This window comes from Lactuca virosa, chromosome 8 (assembly GCF_052849685.1).
Source record: "Lactuca virosa cultivar CGN04683 chromosome 8, Lactuca_virosa_CGN04683_v6, whole genome shotgun sequence".
NCBI classification, from domain to species: Eukaryota; Viridiplantae; Streptophyta; class Magnoliopsida; order Asterales; family Asteraceae; genus Lactuca; species Lactuca virosa.
The window spans coordinates 154,112,842-154,130,232 of NC_136433.1; the positions used below are offsets into that span (position 1 = coordinate 154,112,842).

Consider the following 17,391-nt stretch of genomic DNA (forward strand, 5'->3'; position numbering starts at 1 on the left):
TTTAAATTGCAGAAAAATTAGGAATAATGAATAGACGAAATATAGGTTTCCATGTATCAATGATGATGTCAACAAATTGATCCAAAGGTGGAAGATTTATTAATGAAATACAATGTCCATATTTTTTTTCAATTTAAAATTAAAGGTTCTTTTTTAATAATATTTATATATAAAATTTTAATGTTATACTTAAATACCAATGGCAAACTCGGAGCTAACACATATATCCATTAAAACGATGTTGTTTGTGTTTGGTGTAGTTCGTCACGGAGAGATATGTATTGCCATAAAGATGATGTCATACTTACAGAAATGGTCCTTATGGGTTTGTCGAATTCACAATTTCAGTGTAACTTTGCTTACTTCTTTTTGTTCCTAACCCCCCTTCTCGTCCTCTCCGATCTCCATCTCACAGGTTTTATTTTACCCAGAGAGTTCGGAATTTTCAAACTCATTCCCACAACTCTCACCTCCTAAGATATCGGCACCTAAATAGAAGGTTGTTAGTTGTTACGAGTTACAAGGTCGACTGTTATTTTTACGTCCTCTCTCTGAAATGGAAGCAAACAATTCCTTCGTGCCTGGGGAATTTATCAAAATTGTTTCTAGAGCTTCAGAAATCAGTGAATTCGAATGGCGTTGTTTCGAAATAAGATGCTGCCCGATGGAATTGTCGATGTCTTTGAAATTGAAAGAATATACGGTAATTATTTACCTTCTATGGAGTAATTTGTTTGATATGCGTATCTAATTATGTATGTAGTACGACTACCTTTTCTGTTAAAACTTTTCTCCTTTTTTGTAATCATCACTTCACTTCTATCTAGTTTTAGATGCTACTTCTAATTTGGGAGTTTGATGCATTAGGTAGTTGAATTCCCGGACAAAAATGCATTAGGGAGTTTGATGCATTAGGTAGTTGAATTCCCGGACAAAAAATTGTATGCACTAGTTCAGCTTTACTCTTCAAACTAGTGTCGGATTATGAAATTGTGGTATTATATTGAAGTGTGATTATTTGGACAAAATTAGTAACTGAAAGTGGTCTTGTATTGGGAAACCTTCTCAAGGTCATCATCTATCCTATTATAAGGTTTTTGTCTTAAACTGATGACATTGTCTAGTAGATTAGAGGCGAGCATCATGTGTGTACAACTCGGTGTTTGTAATGTGTGTTCAATTTCTTTGTAAGTTTGAATATATTCAAGATTAGAACTTGTTTCTTTTTGATTTGATGACTCGCCCATTTGATGTATAGTCTTTGACTCCTGTTTCAGAATTAAAACTTGGGAGCAAGAAGAATACAAAGCCTACGTGTGCAACATCATAAATCAATTTCAAGAAACTTACCCTGAATCTTCAGTCATGATTGTCTATTTTCGGGAGGGAGATACAGCAAACAAGATCCACCAAATTCTATCAGAACACTTTATAACTATAATGGACTACCCCCGGGACTATAAAGGTTGCCCTGTGCTCACAATAGAGGTGATCCACCATTTTCTAAAATCAAGTGAAAGCTGGCTCTCACTTGGACAACAAAACGTTCTTCTACTGCACAGTGAACTTGGTGGTTGGCCTGTGTTGTCTTTCATGTTGGCTGCTCTTTTACTTGACAGAAAGCATTTCACTTCTGAAAGTAGGGCTCTTGAGATGGTTCTCAAACAGGCCCTATCTGAGAAGTTAGTACCCCTGATGACAGGATTGGATCCTACAGCTTCTCAGTTGAGGTACTTACAGTATGTGTCAGAGGAATGCTGATAAACAATGGCCTCCACCAGATAAACCACTTAAATTAGATTGTGTGATAATCAGAATGATTCCTGATTTTGATGGAAAAGGAGGTTGTTGCCCTGGATTTAGAATTTATGGACGCGATCCGCTGTTACACCTTGATAAAACCCGTAAACTTTTATTTTCAACCCCAAGGAGGAGTAAGAATGTCCATTCTTACAATCAGGTATGATATGTCACTATTATGTTTCTAGGTCTATGTATCTTATTCTGAAGGATTATAATTTCCATGCATTTCAGGCAGAAAATGAGCAGCTTAAAATTGACATTAATTGCAATATTGAAGGCGACATTGTGGTGGAGTGTATTAACTTAAATGATGATTTGGTTAAGGAGACGATTATGTATCGTGCCATGCTCAACACTGCATTCCTCAAATCGAATACATTGATGCTGAATCGTGACGAAGTCGATATATCTTGGGATAAAAAGGATCAATTTCCTAGCGACTTCAAAGCTGAGGTACTTTTCTTCATGTTACTCCTTGTCACAGGACATACTATTTTTTAGGATTAATGAGATTAATGGGTAACAAACCATCTGAAATCTTTTCAGTAAGTTACTTAAGTTGTGTTCAATAGATCACTAAACATCAAAAATAATTTCATTGATCCTTTTTTCTAGCTAATATCACAAAAAAAAAAAAACCTTTCATATTTCTTTTCATGCATACTACTTGTCAACTATATATATATATATATATATATATATATATATATATATATATATATATATATATATAAAAGATAAACTTCGTAATTGAATATTGTGATTATTTTTCATAAGATAACGAGTACAAGGATATATATATATACAAAACATATTTTCACTCTACACCCTCAACATATATTTACGTCTAATATTTCCCTCAAGCTAAGGCCGAGTAGCGACCTGTAGCTTGTCACGTAAGAATAGAAATCGCTGTGAGGATAGAGGTTTTGTAAATATATCTGCAATTTGATCATCTGTGGAGATATGCTGAACTGTTAGTTGTCGTCGGGCAACCTTCTCTCGCACAAAGTGAAAATCAACTTCAACATGTTTAGTACGTGCATGGAAGACAGGATTCGTGGTTAGGTACGTGGCTCCTAGATTGTCACACCATAAAATTGGAGCAGAAGGAGTAGAGACACGAAGTTCACGTAAGAGTGCTTGAAGCCATGTAAGTTCTGCAACCGTATCAGCAAGAGCTTTGTATTCAGACTCTGTGGATGACCGCGAGACAGTCTTTTGTTTTCGTGCGCACCACGAAACAAGATTAGAGCCAAGTTAGATAGCATATCCCCCGGTGGATCGGCGGTCATCCGGGCAACCAGCCCAGTCCGCATCAGAAAGAGCATTCAACGGAGTGTAAGTTGAATCTGTGTATGCATGTAAAAGTGTAGCCGACTCTTGTTTAATCAGAAGACCATAGGAGACAGTACCTTGCAAGTATCTTAGAATTTGTTTCACGGCGGACCAATGATTTTGAGTGGGAGAATGCATGAACTGGCAGACTTTGTTAACTGCAAACGTAATGTCTGGACGAGATAAAGTGACATATTGAAGAGCTCTAACGATCTGGCGATATTGTACCGGATTATCAAACTGTGGACTATCGCCAAGTGAGAGGTTTGATGTGGTGGTAAGAGGCGTTGAAACTGGATTTGCATGCGAAAGACCAGCACGTTCCAATATGTCAAGAATGTATTTCTTTTGAGACAAAATCAGATCAGGTCCTTGTTTAACAATTTCAATGCCCAAAAAATAGGATAAAAAGCCCATATCTTGAAGTGAAAAAGTCCGGCTAAGAGTCTGAATAACACGCTCAATGTCAGTAGGGCTGTTTTCCGTTAATATAATGTCATCCACATAGACAAGCATGTAAAAAAGAATGCCTCTGGAAGAGTAAATAAACAAGGATGGGTCTGTTTTGGAGGCCTAAAATCCGAGAGTATAAAGTGTCGTAGAAAGCCGATGAAGCCAGGCTCGTGGAGCCTGTTTTAAGCCATATAGGGACTTATGAAGAAGGCACACATGATCAGGTTTGGCAGAATCAACAAATCCTTCAGGTTGTCGAAGATAAACGGTTTCATGGAGATCTCCATGCAAAAATGCATTTTGAATATCAAGCTGTCGCAAGGGCCATTTTTGTGTGACCGCCAAGGATAAAATGACCCGAATGGTGGTGGCTTTAACGACCGGGCTAAAAGTTTCCTGATAATCGATACCGTGTTGTTGTCGAAACCCCTTGGCAACTAAGCGTGCTTTGTATCGTGACACTGCCCCTGTTTGGTCCCGTTTGAGTTTATACACCCATTTACAGTCAATAATATTCGAGTTCGGTGGCCGTGGTACCAATGTCCAGGTACCATTTCGTAGAAGTGTCGAGTATTTATCTAGCATGGCTTTTTGCCATTTTGGGTCCTTGTGTGCAGCTTTGAATGTGGCAGGTTCTGTTTCAGGTGTGCTGATATGGCTATGAAAGGAACGTTTAACTGTTTTGGGATTAGGGCGAAGGTTTGAGGGACGAGGACGAGGCATATCAGATTGTGTGGTTGGTGTGGGTATGGTAGATCGAGAATGGGTGTTGCGAGCATAAGTATAAATAAGGGGTGGCAGAGGTGGTGACGGTGGTGGGGGTGGGGGTGGGGGTGGTGGTGTCGGATGTTGCGGTGATGATGGTTGATGTTGTTGTGAAGGTGGAATCGCTGACTGCTGGTCAGGTGATGGTGGCGTTTCATGTGCAATTTCAGGTGATGGCAATGGATGTTGTGGTGAGGGAGGTGTGTTTGAGTAGTTCAAATCAGGTGGGATGTTGGGGTAGGATGAGACATACGGATTGGATGATGTAGGTGCAGGTGGGTTTGGAGAGGATATGGTATGGTATGGAAATGAATCTTCATGGAAACGAACATGTCGAGCAATGTATATTCGCTCAGATTGGGGATCAAAACACCGGTAACCATGATGAGATGTGCTATAGCCGAGGAAAACACACGGCATGAATCGGAAGTCCATTTTATGTTTGTTGTATGGACGGAGATGTGGGTAACAACGACAACCAAAAACCCGTAAAAAAGAGTAATCGGGGGTGTGTTTGAAGACATGCTCAAAAGGTGAGATATTGGAGTTTCTTCGAGATGGCATGCGGTTAATGAGATAGACAGCCGTATCAAACGCAAAGTGCCAAAAACGATGTGGAACATGAGATTGGGCAAGTAAGGTGAGATCGGTTACGACAACATGACGATGTCGGCGCTCAACGAGACCGTTTTGCTCACTTGTGTGTGGACATGAGAGTCTATGAGTGATGCCGAGTGTTGAGAAGAACTGGGAAAGGTTGCGAAATTCACCGCCCCAATCTGTTTGAACAAACTTTATTTTAGATTGGAATTGTCTTTCAACAGTAATCATGAATGCCTTAAAGGTGTCACAGACATCAGCTTTGGTTGCTAATGGAAATATCCACATAAAGCGAGAAAATGATCAACACATAACAGGAAATAACGGTGCCCATCAAAAGAGGTAACAGGAGCGGGGCCCCAAACATCACAAAACAATAAATCCAAAAAGTTCGAACTTTTATAAGTGGAAGATGACAAATGAAGTTTTGATGACTTTCCAATGGAACGGGAATCACAATTAAAAGAACTAAAATTATCTAGTAAAGGTAAACGGTATTTGGATAACATTGACTTCAACAACTGAGAGTGAGGATGTCCCAAGCGTTGATGCCAAGTGATGGAAGAGGCACAAGTAGTGGAGAAAGCAACTTTTGAAATTGGTTGTATCCGCGGAAGCTTGAATGAATAAAGACCGCCTTTACTTGGACCCGTGAGGAGGGTGGTGTGAGTTATCTCGTCCTTCACAGCAAAAAAGGAGGTGTGAAATTCAAAATAGATGTTATTGTCTTGACAAAATTTTTGAACAGAAAGTAGATTTTGTTTAATTTTGGGAACATGAAGGATGTTTGTAAGCGAGAAAGATTTTGTGGGAGCATAAAGTTTAGAGAAACCAATGTGGATGTAACACCCAAAAATTTTCAACAAATTGAAACTTCTAAAACATTTCGAACCATTAAAAATCATTACAAATTTGTTTTCAAAATGTATAATATCAGAGTTTTCCCAGAAACATAAACAAAACATGAGGAGCTGTACGATCACACCTTCGCCTTGCCGCGATCCCCTGATGCACCTGAAACAATAAACTGAAACTGTAAGCCCGAAAGCTTAGTGAGTTCCCCCGAAATACCCATACCCGCAACAATACACATATAATCATAACAGCATACTATGGGTCCAATCAACCATCGGGTTGGAATACCCCAGGCCCACAACCAACAGGTTGGATTGCCAACATACTATGGGTCCAATCAACCATCAGGTTGGAATACCCCAGGCCCACAACCAACAGGTTGGAATGCCTGCATACTCTGAGTCCAATCATCTTCGGGATGGAATACTCATGGCCCACAACCTACATGTTGGAATGCCCAGGTCTATTGGCCTTCGCACCAAGCAGATAAGCCTCAACCACCAAACAAACATGTGCACATATAATAGATAATCACATAACAGTCTATAGACAATACTTGATCTAACGGATCTTACCACATAGCACATAACACCATCCTATCTACCAGGATGCCAATATAACAGATCATACCACATATCATATAATATTATCCTACCCTCTAGGATACCGATCTAACAGATCATACTAGCATAACATAACCATATAATAATCTAAAGGGCCGGCCTTGGTGCCTTAGACCCTTGAGTATAGTGAGGAAAACTCACCTCGCAACGGTCGTCTAAAACTAGAAGCTCAACTCCCGGATCACCAACACGAACTCCACCACCTATCGTTACCATAAAACTCTTTTTCGTAAATCTCCAAATTACCAGAATACTCTCAGAAGTCAACTGGTCAACTCTTGGTCAAAGTCAAAATCCCCAGTCATGGTCAACAGTCCATGTTGACTCGACTCGCCGAGTGCAGACCACCGACTCGTCGAGTCCTTCCTGAACTCGAGAAGTCGTGAAATCCTTGATTAGCTCGTCGAGTTCCCTTTTAGCTCGCCGAGTTCATACGTGTCCAAGAATTGGGAGAAACCCTAGCCGACTCGCCGAGTCTTCGAACGACTCGCCGAATTCAAGGCAATCTTCAACGGACTCGTCGAGTTTGTTCATCAACTCGACGAGTTCACGACCATCTTCATATGACTCGCCGAGTTGACTATGCAACTCGCCGAGTCCTTGCAGACCTTCATCCATGCAGACACTTTTTAAGCCATGCCAACGTTCCAGATTACAGATCCAAGCCTCTAAGGCATGTTTATCACGTAAAGTTGCAAACTTTACACACATGCAAGGCCCTAAAGGCTCTAAATGACCAATCTAAGCTTCTAATGGAGCTTTACACCTTGGGAGAGTCTCATCCTTGCAAGAGCTGGAAACTTTATGGACTTAGGACTCAAAAGAGGTTCAGATCTGAAGTTTCAACTTCAGATCTAGTTCCCATACCAAAATCCCTTCATCAATAACTAAAGAAAGCCCTAGTTTTCACATATGAATGATTCTAGAAGAAAAGAGGTTAAGGTAACAGCTGGTTACCTCCAAAACGTGCCCAAACTGAAGTAGACTCTGGATCCACACAGAAATCTTGATGCTAGTCTCTTGATCTACAAATTTCCTTCACAAAAGTCACTTCCCAAAGCTCCAAAACACTCTCCAAGCTCTCACTCACGGAAATTAGGGTTTCTGGGTCTCAAGAGGGTGATAGAGGACAGTGGGAGGCGCTAATGGTCCAATATATAGGGTGCAAAACCCTGAAAATTAGGGTTTCCACTGCCAGCGCCTACTCGTCGAGTCCCCCATGTCGACTCGACGAGTCACTCATTAATTGACGTGTCCTGGCCCGCTGCTACTCGACGAGTCATAGCGCCAACTCATCGAGTAGACCTTAAACATGAAGTCTAAATGGAAAAATTAATAATACCTGACGGTTGGGATGTTACAGTGGAGGATGGGCAAACCTGTACCATTGCCAACGTGAATGTTGTCATTGCCATAATAAGTGTCATAATTTTCAAATGTAGAAATATCAGGGGTAACATGATGACTCGAACCAGTGTCAGGTAGCCAAGAACCTGTTTGTGAGCGGAAGTCTGCAAAATTCGCAGAGGGCTGCGTTTTTGGTCACATAGTTGAGGGGTCACGGTTTGGGCATTGGGACGGAACGTGACCTATGCCACACCGATTACACGTACCATAAACTGTATTTTAGTTGGAAGCCCAACTGAATTGAGATCGGTTTCCCCCTCCTTGTTGTCGGTTTCCTCTCCCACGACCAGATCTGTTATTGAAAGGGCGATCCCGATTGTTTCCCGAGCGTTGTGTGTAGTGAGCTTGTGGCGAGGATATGTTTGTCAGTGGATGAAGTTGGAAACCCAACTGTTGAGCAAGTTGCTGAACAGCATGAAGAGTTTCAGTGGGGAGAGATGACCCGGTTGTGCTAGATTTATGAGAGGGAACAGCAACCATAAAGGCTTGGGCAGGCGAGACTTCGGTGGGCATTTTTTTGATCATGAAATCATGATCCGCCAAGAGGCCATGGAGTTCTGAGAAGGCAGTAGGGAATTGTCGTGCCAGGAGCGTGGATTTAAGGCCATTGTATTCATCCCTAAGTCCTGAAATAACCAGCATGACAAGGTCTTTTTCCTTGATGGGTTCACCAATGTTTGCTAAGGCGTCAGAATATTCTTGTGCACGAGTCAAGTAGGCAGAAGAGGATTCATCACCCTTCATTGTTATCTTTAAAAGCTGTGTTTTTAAAGTTTATTCACGTGAAGAAGTATGAGGTGCATAAGCTCGTTCAAGGGACAGCCAAAGTTCACGAGATGAATTACCTTGAACATGTTGAAAAGATGCTTCAGAGATAGCAGACAAAATCAGCATCCGTACGTGGGCATCGTTGTGAACCCATGCTGCGTTTTCTGGATTGGGTTGAGATGATGACACCTGTTGGCCATCTTTGAGATGATGACACCTGTTAGCCATCTTTACCAGATGAAGTGGTGGTGACTTTGGCCATCTTTACCAGATGAAGTGGTGGTGACTGTAATTGCTGGAGGACATTCGATGGAACCATCAACATAACCGTACAAATCGTTTGTGATCAGGAAGGGTTGGATCATTGTTTTCCAATACCCATAATTTGTTGGTGATAAGGTGAATCTGAACTTGTGTGAATTGTGAGAGGTTTTCTCAGATGAAGAGAAGGGAGTAATAGGAGCCATGTGTTAATCAAAGAGAAGAGAGGGGTGAGTGTATCAACTGTCGACACAGGAGAGATAAGGCAGGGATGAGGCAGCCGTAGGGTAGATTAGGGTTAGGCTCTGATACCAAGATAAACTTGGTATAAACTTGGTAATGGAATATTGTGATTATTTTTCATAAGATAACGAGTACAAGGATATATATATACAAAACATATTTTCACTCTACACCCTCAACATATATTTTCGTCTAATAATATATATATATATATATATATATATGTGTGTGTGTACATGTAAGTATGTATGTATGTGTGTGTGTATGTATGTATGTATGTATAATGTATGTATATATATATATATATATATATATATATATATATATAAGTAATTTTTGTTGGATGAAGCTTCTTTTCTCCGAAATGGACCCTGAAGCTTCTAAGATCCCAGTAGATTTGTCTAGTTTTGAAGAAGGGGGGGTCCCGGTAGAAGCATTTGGTAATGTTCAAGAAATGTTTAACAGTGTGGATTGGCATGTTCCTCCACCACCTCCTCCTCGTGGTGGTGGAGGAGGACTACAAACACCTAAACCACTAAAACCACCACCACCACCACCACCACCACATAAATCAGGTCCTTCACCACCACCAGCACCACCCCCACCCAAAGCAAACCCAGCACCACCACCACCGCGTACTCCAGTTAATAGAATCAAAGAAGCCGGTGCAGGTCCACCAACTCCACCACCACCTTTAAAAGGAGGCGGTGTAACTGCTCCATCTCCACCACCTCCTATAAATAAACCGTGTGTTTTATCAATGACATCTGCGGTGAAAACTCAACCAGCAAAAAAGCTAAAGCCGTTACGTTGGTCAAAAATAAATAGAGTAGGAAAAGGAAGCTTGTGGGCTGAAGCAGAAAAATCTGGCGAAGCTGCAAGGTGGTTTATATATATATATATATATATATATATATATATATATATATATATTTGACATATTGACATTGATCCCTTACTAATTTCTTCTTGCATAATTTCTCATTAGGGCACCAGAGATTGATATGTCAGAACTTGAAACTCTCTTCTTAGCATCAAATCCGAATTCTGACAAGGCATCAAAAGCAAAGTCCAAAGCATCTAATGAACCCGAAAAAGTACAACTGGTAATAATTTATTTTCCTTGTTTATTGCATGTGAAATCTTTAACTGTACTTATGGCTGACTTCATACATCTTTGTATGGAAGATTTGTTGATATTTCACACTTGTTGCAGATTGAGCATAGCCGGGCATATTACTGTGAAATCATGCTTTCAAAGGTGAAGATACCATTGCCTCAATTGATGGTAAGCTGAAAACATTATGCAATTAATCACAAATTAGGTTTTCTGATAAATGTTTTTAATGCTTTAGTACGGTGTGAAAATTAACAGGAGCATGTCCTTAATTTGGATGAATTAGCAATGGATGTTGATCAGGTGGATAAGCTTATAAAGTTCTGTCCTACAAAGGAGGAGATGGAACTACTTAAGGTGTATTTTTATTCTACATTACATTACATACCCATATCTTTTATTCATAGTATAACTTACATTTTATATGCTTAGGGCTATAAAGGAGAACCTGAGATGTTGGGCAAATGTGAACAGGTACATAGTACCCTTTTTTTTTTTTTTTTTTTTTTTTTTTTTTTTTTTTTTAATATCATCAGTATGTCAATAAATTTGGGGACCAAAATATAAAATTTTAATATCTGATTTCTTGTAACAGTTCTTCTTAGAGCTAATGAAAGTTCCACGTTCGGAAGCGAAACTCGTTGTTTTTTCATATAAGATACAATTTAGAGAAGAGGTCAGGAGATGTTATTCTTCGACTTTCCTGCTTTCTTATGTTTACCTTATTCTAACTTTACTGTTCTTTTTAGAAATTTAGGTTTCAGAACTTAGGGATAGCATAAACATTGTATATTTATCCGTAGAACAGGCAAGTTATTAGTTATCTGTCACTTTAATTATGCAGTTATTTAGTGACAATAAGATCGGATTGAATTTTACTATTTTATATATGTTGATGGTGGTTATATCAGCTTATTAGTTCTGTATAGTTGAGGAGAGTCATGCAGACAATTCTTTCTCTTGGGAATGCTTTGAACCAGGGAACTAAAAGAGGTGAGTTACTACTATTAGTTTTATATTATTTATTTTTGAGTAAATTACACGAATCGTCCCCGGTCCAAATGCCCAATTGTGCGTTTAGTCCCTATTTTAAAAAATTAACTTAGACCGTCTTTTATATTGTTAATATTTGCATGTTTCGTCCCTGCTGGGGATGATATGACTATAATACCTTTTCTATTTCTATTTCTTTTATTTTTCATTTGTTTATAATTTAAAAGTTATATTTTATTAATTATGATTTCTCTAGAAAATGAAAAAGTCCCTAATTCCACCCCCACCAGCTCACCTTCCAGATACATTCTCTCACTCTCAACTTCTTCTTCTTCATCTCCGGCGAGATCGCCGGCGCCGCATCAGCCGGCTGCCACCCCTTCTCCTGCCGGAAACCACCATCACAGAACCAATATTCTTTTTTTTGTTTCCCTACATCTTTCATTCTACCTAAACAGGCTGCCACCACTTCTCCTGTCGGCGCTCCACCACCCCTACACTCCAGCAACAAAGTTTGTAGTTACAGAAGCAAGCAGATCGGAAGCCGACCCAAAAATAGGGACTAAACGTGCAATTTGACACTTGGACCAGGGACATTCGTGTAATTTACTCTTTATTTTATTTGAAGTTACATAATTATTTTTGGTTTTAGGTGCTGCGGTTGGGTTTAGATTGGACAGCCTCTTAAAACTTAATGAAACACATGCCAAGAGCAAGAAAATGACTCTCATGCATTATCTTTGTAAGGTAAGACTTTTTATTTATTTGCTTGTGTTTCTTTCACTTTGTTTATGGTACATATCTTTGCTGTATATGTTAGGTGCTTGCAGACAAACTACCTGAACTCCTAGACTTTTCCAAGGAACTTGCCAGCTTGGAGCCTGCATCAAAGGTTTTGTGAAATTCATGTACATTTATTTATTTTAATTAAAGTTGCTTTAGTTTTTTTTTCGATTAAAATGATATATTTATTTCAGATACAGATAAAAATCATGGCAGAAGAGATGCAAGCGATTACAAAAGGATTAGAGAAAGTAGTCCAAGAAAAGAAATTGTGTAAAAAAGATGGTCATGTGTCTAAAATTTTTCGGAAGGTATGCACATAAAGTTGATAAGAGCCATAAATAGAACAAGTCAAAGGAATTATAATTTGAGGGAATTGGAATAGCAAGGAATTGCAGTCTATCTATCATGAGTTGGTAGGAAATGGAATGGAATTCAATGATAAAAAATTAAAAATTGATTATATTTTGCATTTTTACTTAAAATATAGTTTTCTATATAAATATATGGAATTGGATCCGCAGAATTGTATTCCATCTATTTGGCAACCAAACATGTCATGCAATTTTATTACTTTTTCTTTTAATTTATTTTTTTATAAAAATTTTCTTAATAAATAGTTAGATGTGATATTTATAAAATAAATAAATAAAATATGCTCAGATATTTATATGTATATTTCTTATTTTATTTTTTATAAAAAAGTTGGGTTGGATTTGGTTGTGAATGAGAGTCTTACTTTAACTTTAACGTAAATGTTTTATTTTGGTTTACCGTGTTCAGTCTCTGAAAAAGTTTCTTGCTTCTGCGGAACCTGAAGTGAAGTCCCTGGAGGCCTCACTTTTCTCAAAGTTGGTAGGTATAAAAAAATCCTGTAAATATAAATATTGCTACAAGTATCCCAGTTTTTAACATTGCACTTTACACAGGGTAAAAGTGTGGATGCTTTAATTATTTACTTTGGAGAAGACCCTAAAAATTGCCGGTATGAAACAGGTAATCAATCATCAGAACAATTTACGTTCATGATCAAATATTCATTTGTTACAAATTGATTTCCAGTTTTTAAGTTGTGATATTGTTTTCAGTTGTTGACACTTTGCTTAAGTTTGTGAGAATGTTTAATCAAGCCCATGATGAAAACTGCAAGCAAATAGAGGCGGAGAAGGTTGCAGAAAAGAAGGCGGCACAGAAAGCAGCCGAACAAGAAATATTAAAGGCAGATGAAAAAAAAAAGTCAAAAGTACAAAATCATTCGAAAATGGAGTCAGAATCAATAAGAAATAAAACTGCTATAGAAAGTGCCGAATACTTTTTTTGCTTTTTCCCTTTCTATATAATTAAAAACTGGTGGAAAAATAGAAGCGGCTTTCTGGTTGCAGCTGCTGGTGTGTGTGTTCCAGCCTTCTTGGATGAAAAAAATGGTAATGATCTGTTGATTGATGAAGAAGAAGAGTTTGCATGGTGAATTTCTGCAGTGTGAAGTTTTTTGTTGCAACTGATAGTGCTGGAGGATCACCAGAGTGAAGGTTAGTCATGATTATCAAACTTCTATCAAGAATTTGAGAAGATTTTATTTCGATTTTTTTCCATTTAATTTTATGATGAATTTGACGTATTAGTGCTGCAACTGACAGGAAGACGTAAATTTTTTTGTAATAATTTAGTGTGATAGCATCCTAGCTAGGTCTCACTGATTTTGCGGAAAACTGCAGTTAAATCTCTTAGATTTTGTAGTTCTTTTATGGAACATGAGATTTCGGATTAATAATGACCACCACTGACATTTTTAGAAATTTGAGTCATTTCATTTTGCACGCATTGGGTTAATCTATGAATCAGAGGCACATGTGTTAGTTTATACACGTTATGTTAGTTTATACACATGATGATTGATGTAACATCTGACGCACACACGCATCAAGATATTTCTGCTTTAGGCTACCAGGCGCAGAAGGACTTCCACCCTCGGCCATGGGATTGTTTACATCTAACAAGCTTAATTATAAAGTTTTTTTTTATGTGATCGATTGCCTCTTGCTTTTAAAATGTGTCTTTGTAGGAGATGTATCCACAACATTATAAGGAATGCTTGTCTCCCCACTTTAGCCGATGTGGAAATGGTTTTACACTCTCATCCACCCCCATACATAATCCAACATTCTCGCTAACACACTTAATGATACCGATTTTGTAACATTCTATGCTTTTGCTTTAAAGTAGCAACTTTTAGAAAGTTTTTAGTATCATCAATATACATGTTAACCATGTACATTGTCAAATAGTTGCGATTGTGAAAAAGAGTGATTGTTGAAAAAGTAATAAAAGTATAAACTATCATGTTAATATCAGACAAATAGAACTTAAATATGATATAAGTTTTAATGTCTTATATGCATGTATTAAGATATTGTCCGTTTTTGGCTACTCGCCATGAGGACTTCCTAGGGTTCAATACATCTAGCACTACTCTCACCTCATGAGCGTGATTAATTGTTGAATTCTTATGGGATCCGTTGTCAACATTATGTTAGCTAAATTGTGGCAAAGCTTTGACTAAGACTGTCTTTTTTCTTTTCTTTTTTGCCACGTTGTGGATGCCAATACATTTATATTCGATTACCGCATCCCCTTATGAGACATAAAGATCTTGAGGACTTGATGATTGAATATTATAAGCAATTGTACACATATTTATTAGTCGTATTCATATGTATGTAAGTATGTTGAAGTACATAATGAAATTAGCCTTAGTTATAACTAGTATTCTAAAAAAATGTGAAATCTTGGTTATTTTGGTTTTGAATGTGCAAAGGTTTCTTATCCTTTTATTGTTAGACTTCTAATATTATAGATTTCCTAACTTGGGTGAGTTTAGCATATAGTCTAAGTTGAGGGATCATTTGGGTACAAGTGGGATAATTATGAGTGTCTTAAGCCTATAGGGTTTAGTCTCTCATTTCGGAGAATAAAAGAAGGAAGTCTCTATTTATAAATCCAATCTTGAATTTGAGGTGTTATGATTGTTTATTGTTGATATCGTACACCAATTTCATTCAAGCTGCCATCTCAACCATCTAATTAAGGTATCCGTCTTTTACTTTTGCAGTTATGATTTGAAGGTTTGAGCTCCATCAGAGGATCACCCTGATTTATCTGCCTAATTCGAAATTGATGGACTATCTGATAACCGGTGGTGTTTAGATACGGATTCTACTGTTTCGTATCCATTCTATCGAAGAAACCCTTGGCAAAATGGTTATTTATATGATTTAAGAGCTTAGATTAATGAATATGATGCTTATCAACTAATCTATTAATTAATCTTAAAAGGCATGTTAACAAGAATGAATTTATATGTTTGAACAACGATTTGAACTCTATGAATCCACTCTAGGTCATTAATAATCGTCATACAAGTTTTAGAATAAAGTTGGTAGAAACAAACAGAAACCAGCAAGACAACTTTTTAGTTTGACAAAACTGCAAGAATGGTCCCTATAATATGTTAAAAATTTCCACTTTGGTCCAAAAAAGTTTGGACTAGCACCAGAGGTCCAAACTTTTCATTTTGTTGCGAGTTTGGTCCAATTTGCTTTGAACTTTTTTATAATGATGATTTTGCCCTTAGCTTTTGCTTTTTTAGTTTTTATTTATTTATTTAAATAGTTTTATGATTAAAAGAAATTAAAAAAGAAAAATAAAATAATTTCTCTCTCTCACACACACACACTCTCTCTCTCTCTCATCGTCTTCTTCATCCTACCTTTTTCCTTTAACTCAAACCACAAACACTTTTCACATATAGATACACACTGGGGATCGATACATATAATCAAACACACATACTCTCTAAAAATAAAAAAACAAAGAATCAATCAGAAGTACAAAAATTTAGAACCACAAACTTTGTTAACCCCTTTCTTCTCTTATATCATCTGTGTGTTTGCTTTCCCTCCTTCCATCTTCCATCCGGTCAATCGCAGTTAACCCTTTTCCTATCTTAGATCGATCATATCTCTCAAGGATCCTCGTATTTCCTTTAATTAAGGTACAGATGTGTAAATTATAGCCAGAATGTGCCGGTGGTTCCAATTCACGTCAAAAATCAGAAATCAAACAAGCACTCGTTCATGATGAAATCATAGATATATCCATACCTGATTAAATCAATGGAGGAAATTGCCTAGCCTTCTTCTCCACCACGACACCACCAGAAACCTCAATTGGGAGCACCCGATTAAATTCCCAAAAAAAATGGAACCATCATTACGTCTGGTAATTAGGTTTCTAGTGACGACTTAGGTACACACACACATAGAGAGAGAGAGAGAGAGAGAGAGAGAGAAATCCAGCACCATCGGAGTTCACCAGATCTAGGGCCATTGGAGTTCACCGGATCTAGGGTTTGTTCCGCACCGGAGCTAGGGTTTGCTAGAGTTTGTATAGGCGGTGGCGGCTTCGTCTATCTCCAACAACGATATCCAGAACCATCGGACTTCGTATCATCCTAATGGAGACGATGATGAAGTTTGTGGCCTGATCTCCGTTTGTGACGGGGGCCAATATCGGAGGAGAGGGATAGTCGATTTTTCAAGATCTGATCGTCTCCATAGATCCAGTAGTCGATTTCTTCTTGAAGCGGTATGTGCAAATGATGGTTGAAGGCAGATGTTTCTTGAATAAATGGTGGCCGAAGGAGGAAGCGGCTCAAGGAGGAGGCGACGATTTGTTAGAGGCAAAAGGATGTTTCTTGAAACCCTACGTAGAGAAAGAGAGAGAGGGGGTTAGGGTATTTTATTTTTGTAGAATTTTTAATTGTTTTTAATTAATGTAATAAAAGAAAATTAAAAAATAAAATAAAAAGGGGCAAATCCGTCATTATAAAATGTTTCAAAATTTTTGGACTAAACTGGCAACAAAATGAAAAGTTTGGACCACTGGTGCTAGTCTAAACTTTTTTGGACCAAAGTGGCAATTTTCAGCTAACCACAGAGACCATTTGTGCAGTTTAGTCTTTTAGTTTTTACAAGATTTTGTTGCCCATGACCCATTAAACGGTCATGTAAGCTGATGAGCTAGCTTTGACAGTAGAAAACTATTATCGTTGTGGATGCCGACACATTTCTAGTAGTGTTATAAGTTGACCACATCACCTAATAAATATCATCATGTGGAGTACCAGACACATTTCATTGTTTCAAAAACATATGCATTTTTTCTTTCATTTGCTCTTGTAGTTGTCGTATGTTCGAAATTCCTTACACAACCTTATAACCTAAAAAATGGTAAGAAATTCAATGACAAAACCATAATAGCAATGTAGTTTAGTTTAATATAAGAACATAATAGCGATTTACTTTAGTGTATTATAAGGACATA

The 17,391-nt window shown here is 37.9% G+C and overlaps 1 protein-coding gene and 1 long non-coding RNA gene across 6 annotated transcripts; one reads left to right on the forward strand and one right to left on the reverse strand.

The window, feature by feature from the left end:
• Positions 1–326: 326 nt before the first annotated feature.
• On the forward strand, positions 327–15,392 carry LOC145132739 (formin-like protein 17). 5 transcript variants are annotated; one of them, XR_013718221.1, is made up of 18 exons: positions 329–703; positions 1,278–1,960; positions 2,035–2,256; positions 9,466–9,998; positions 10,105–10,222; positions 10,333–10,404; positions 10,492–10,590; positions 10,666–10,707; positions 10,829–10,909; positions 10,991–11,041; positions 11,163–11,226; positions 11,879–11,973; positions 12,047–12,118; positions 12,210–12,320; positions 12,793–12,864; positions 12,939–13,005; positions 13,098–13,538; positions 15,119–15,392. XR_013718221.1 is itself a non-coding variant. In XM_079067638.1 (17 exons), exons 2-17 carry the CDS (start codon positions 1,742–1,744, stop codon positions 13,475–13,477), a joined length of 2,304 nt encoding a protein of 767 aa, XP_078923764.1. In that variant the 5' UTR covers positions 330–703; positions 1,278–1,741; the 3' UTR covers positions 13,478–13,805. The 5 variants fall into 5 exon arrangements, 1 of the variants encoding a protein (XP_078923764.1); XR_013718219.1 differs by lacking the exon at positions 15,119–15,392 and adding an exon at positions 14,072–14,248 and having other exon boundaries at positions 330–703; positions 12,204–12,320; XR_013718220.1 differs by lacking the exon at positions 15,119–15,392 and adding an exon at positions 13,647–13,805 and having other exon boundaries at positions 330–703; positions 12,204–12,320.
• Positions 15,393–15,696: 304 nt separating this feature from the next.
• On the reverse strand, positions 15,697–16,994 carry LOC145132741 (uncharacterized). The gene is made up of 2 exons (XR_013718223.1): positions 16,170–16,994; positions 15,697–16,049 (listed from the first exon to the last, which is right to left on the reverse strand). It is a non-coding gene; the product is annotated as an uncharacterized LOC145132741 (long non-coding RNA).
• Positions 16,995–17,391: the final 397 nt, after the last annotated feature.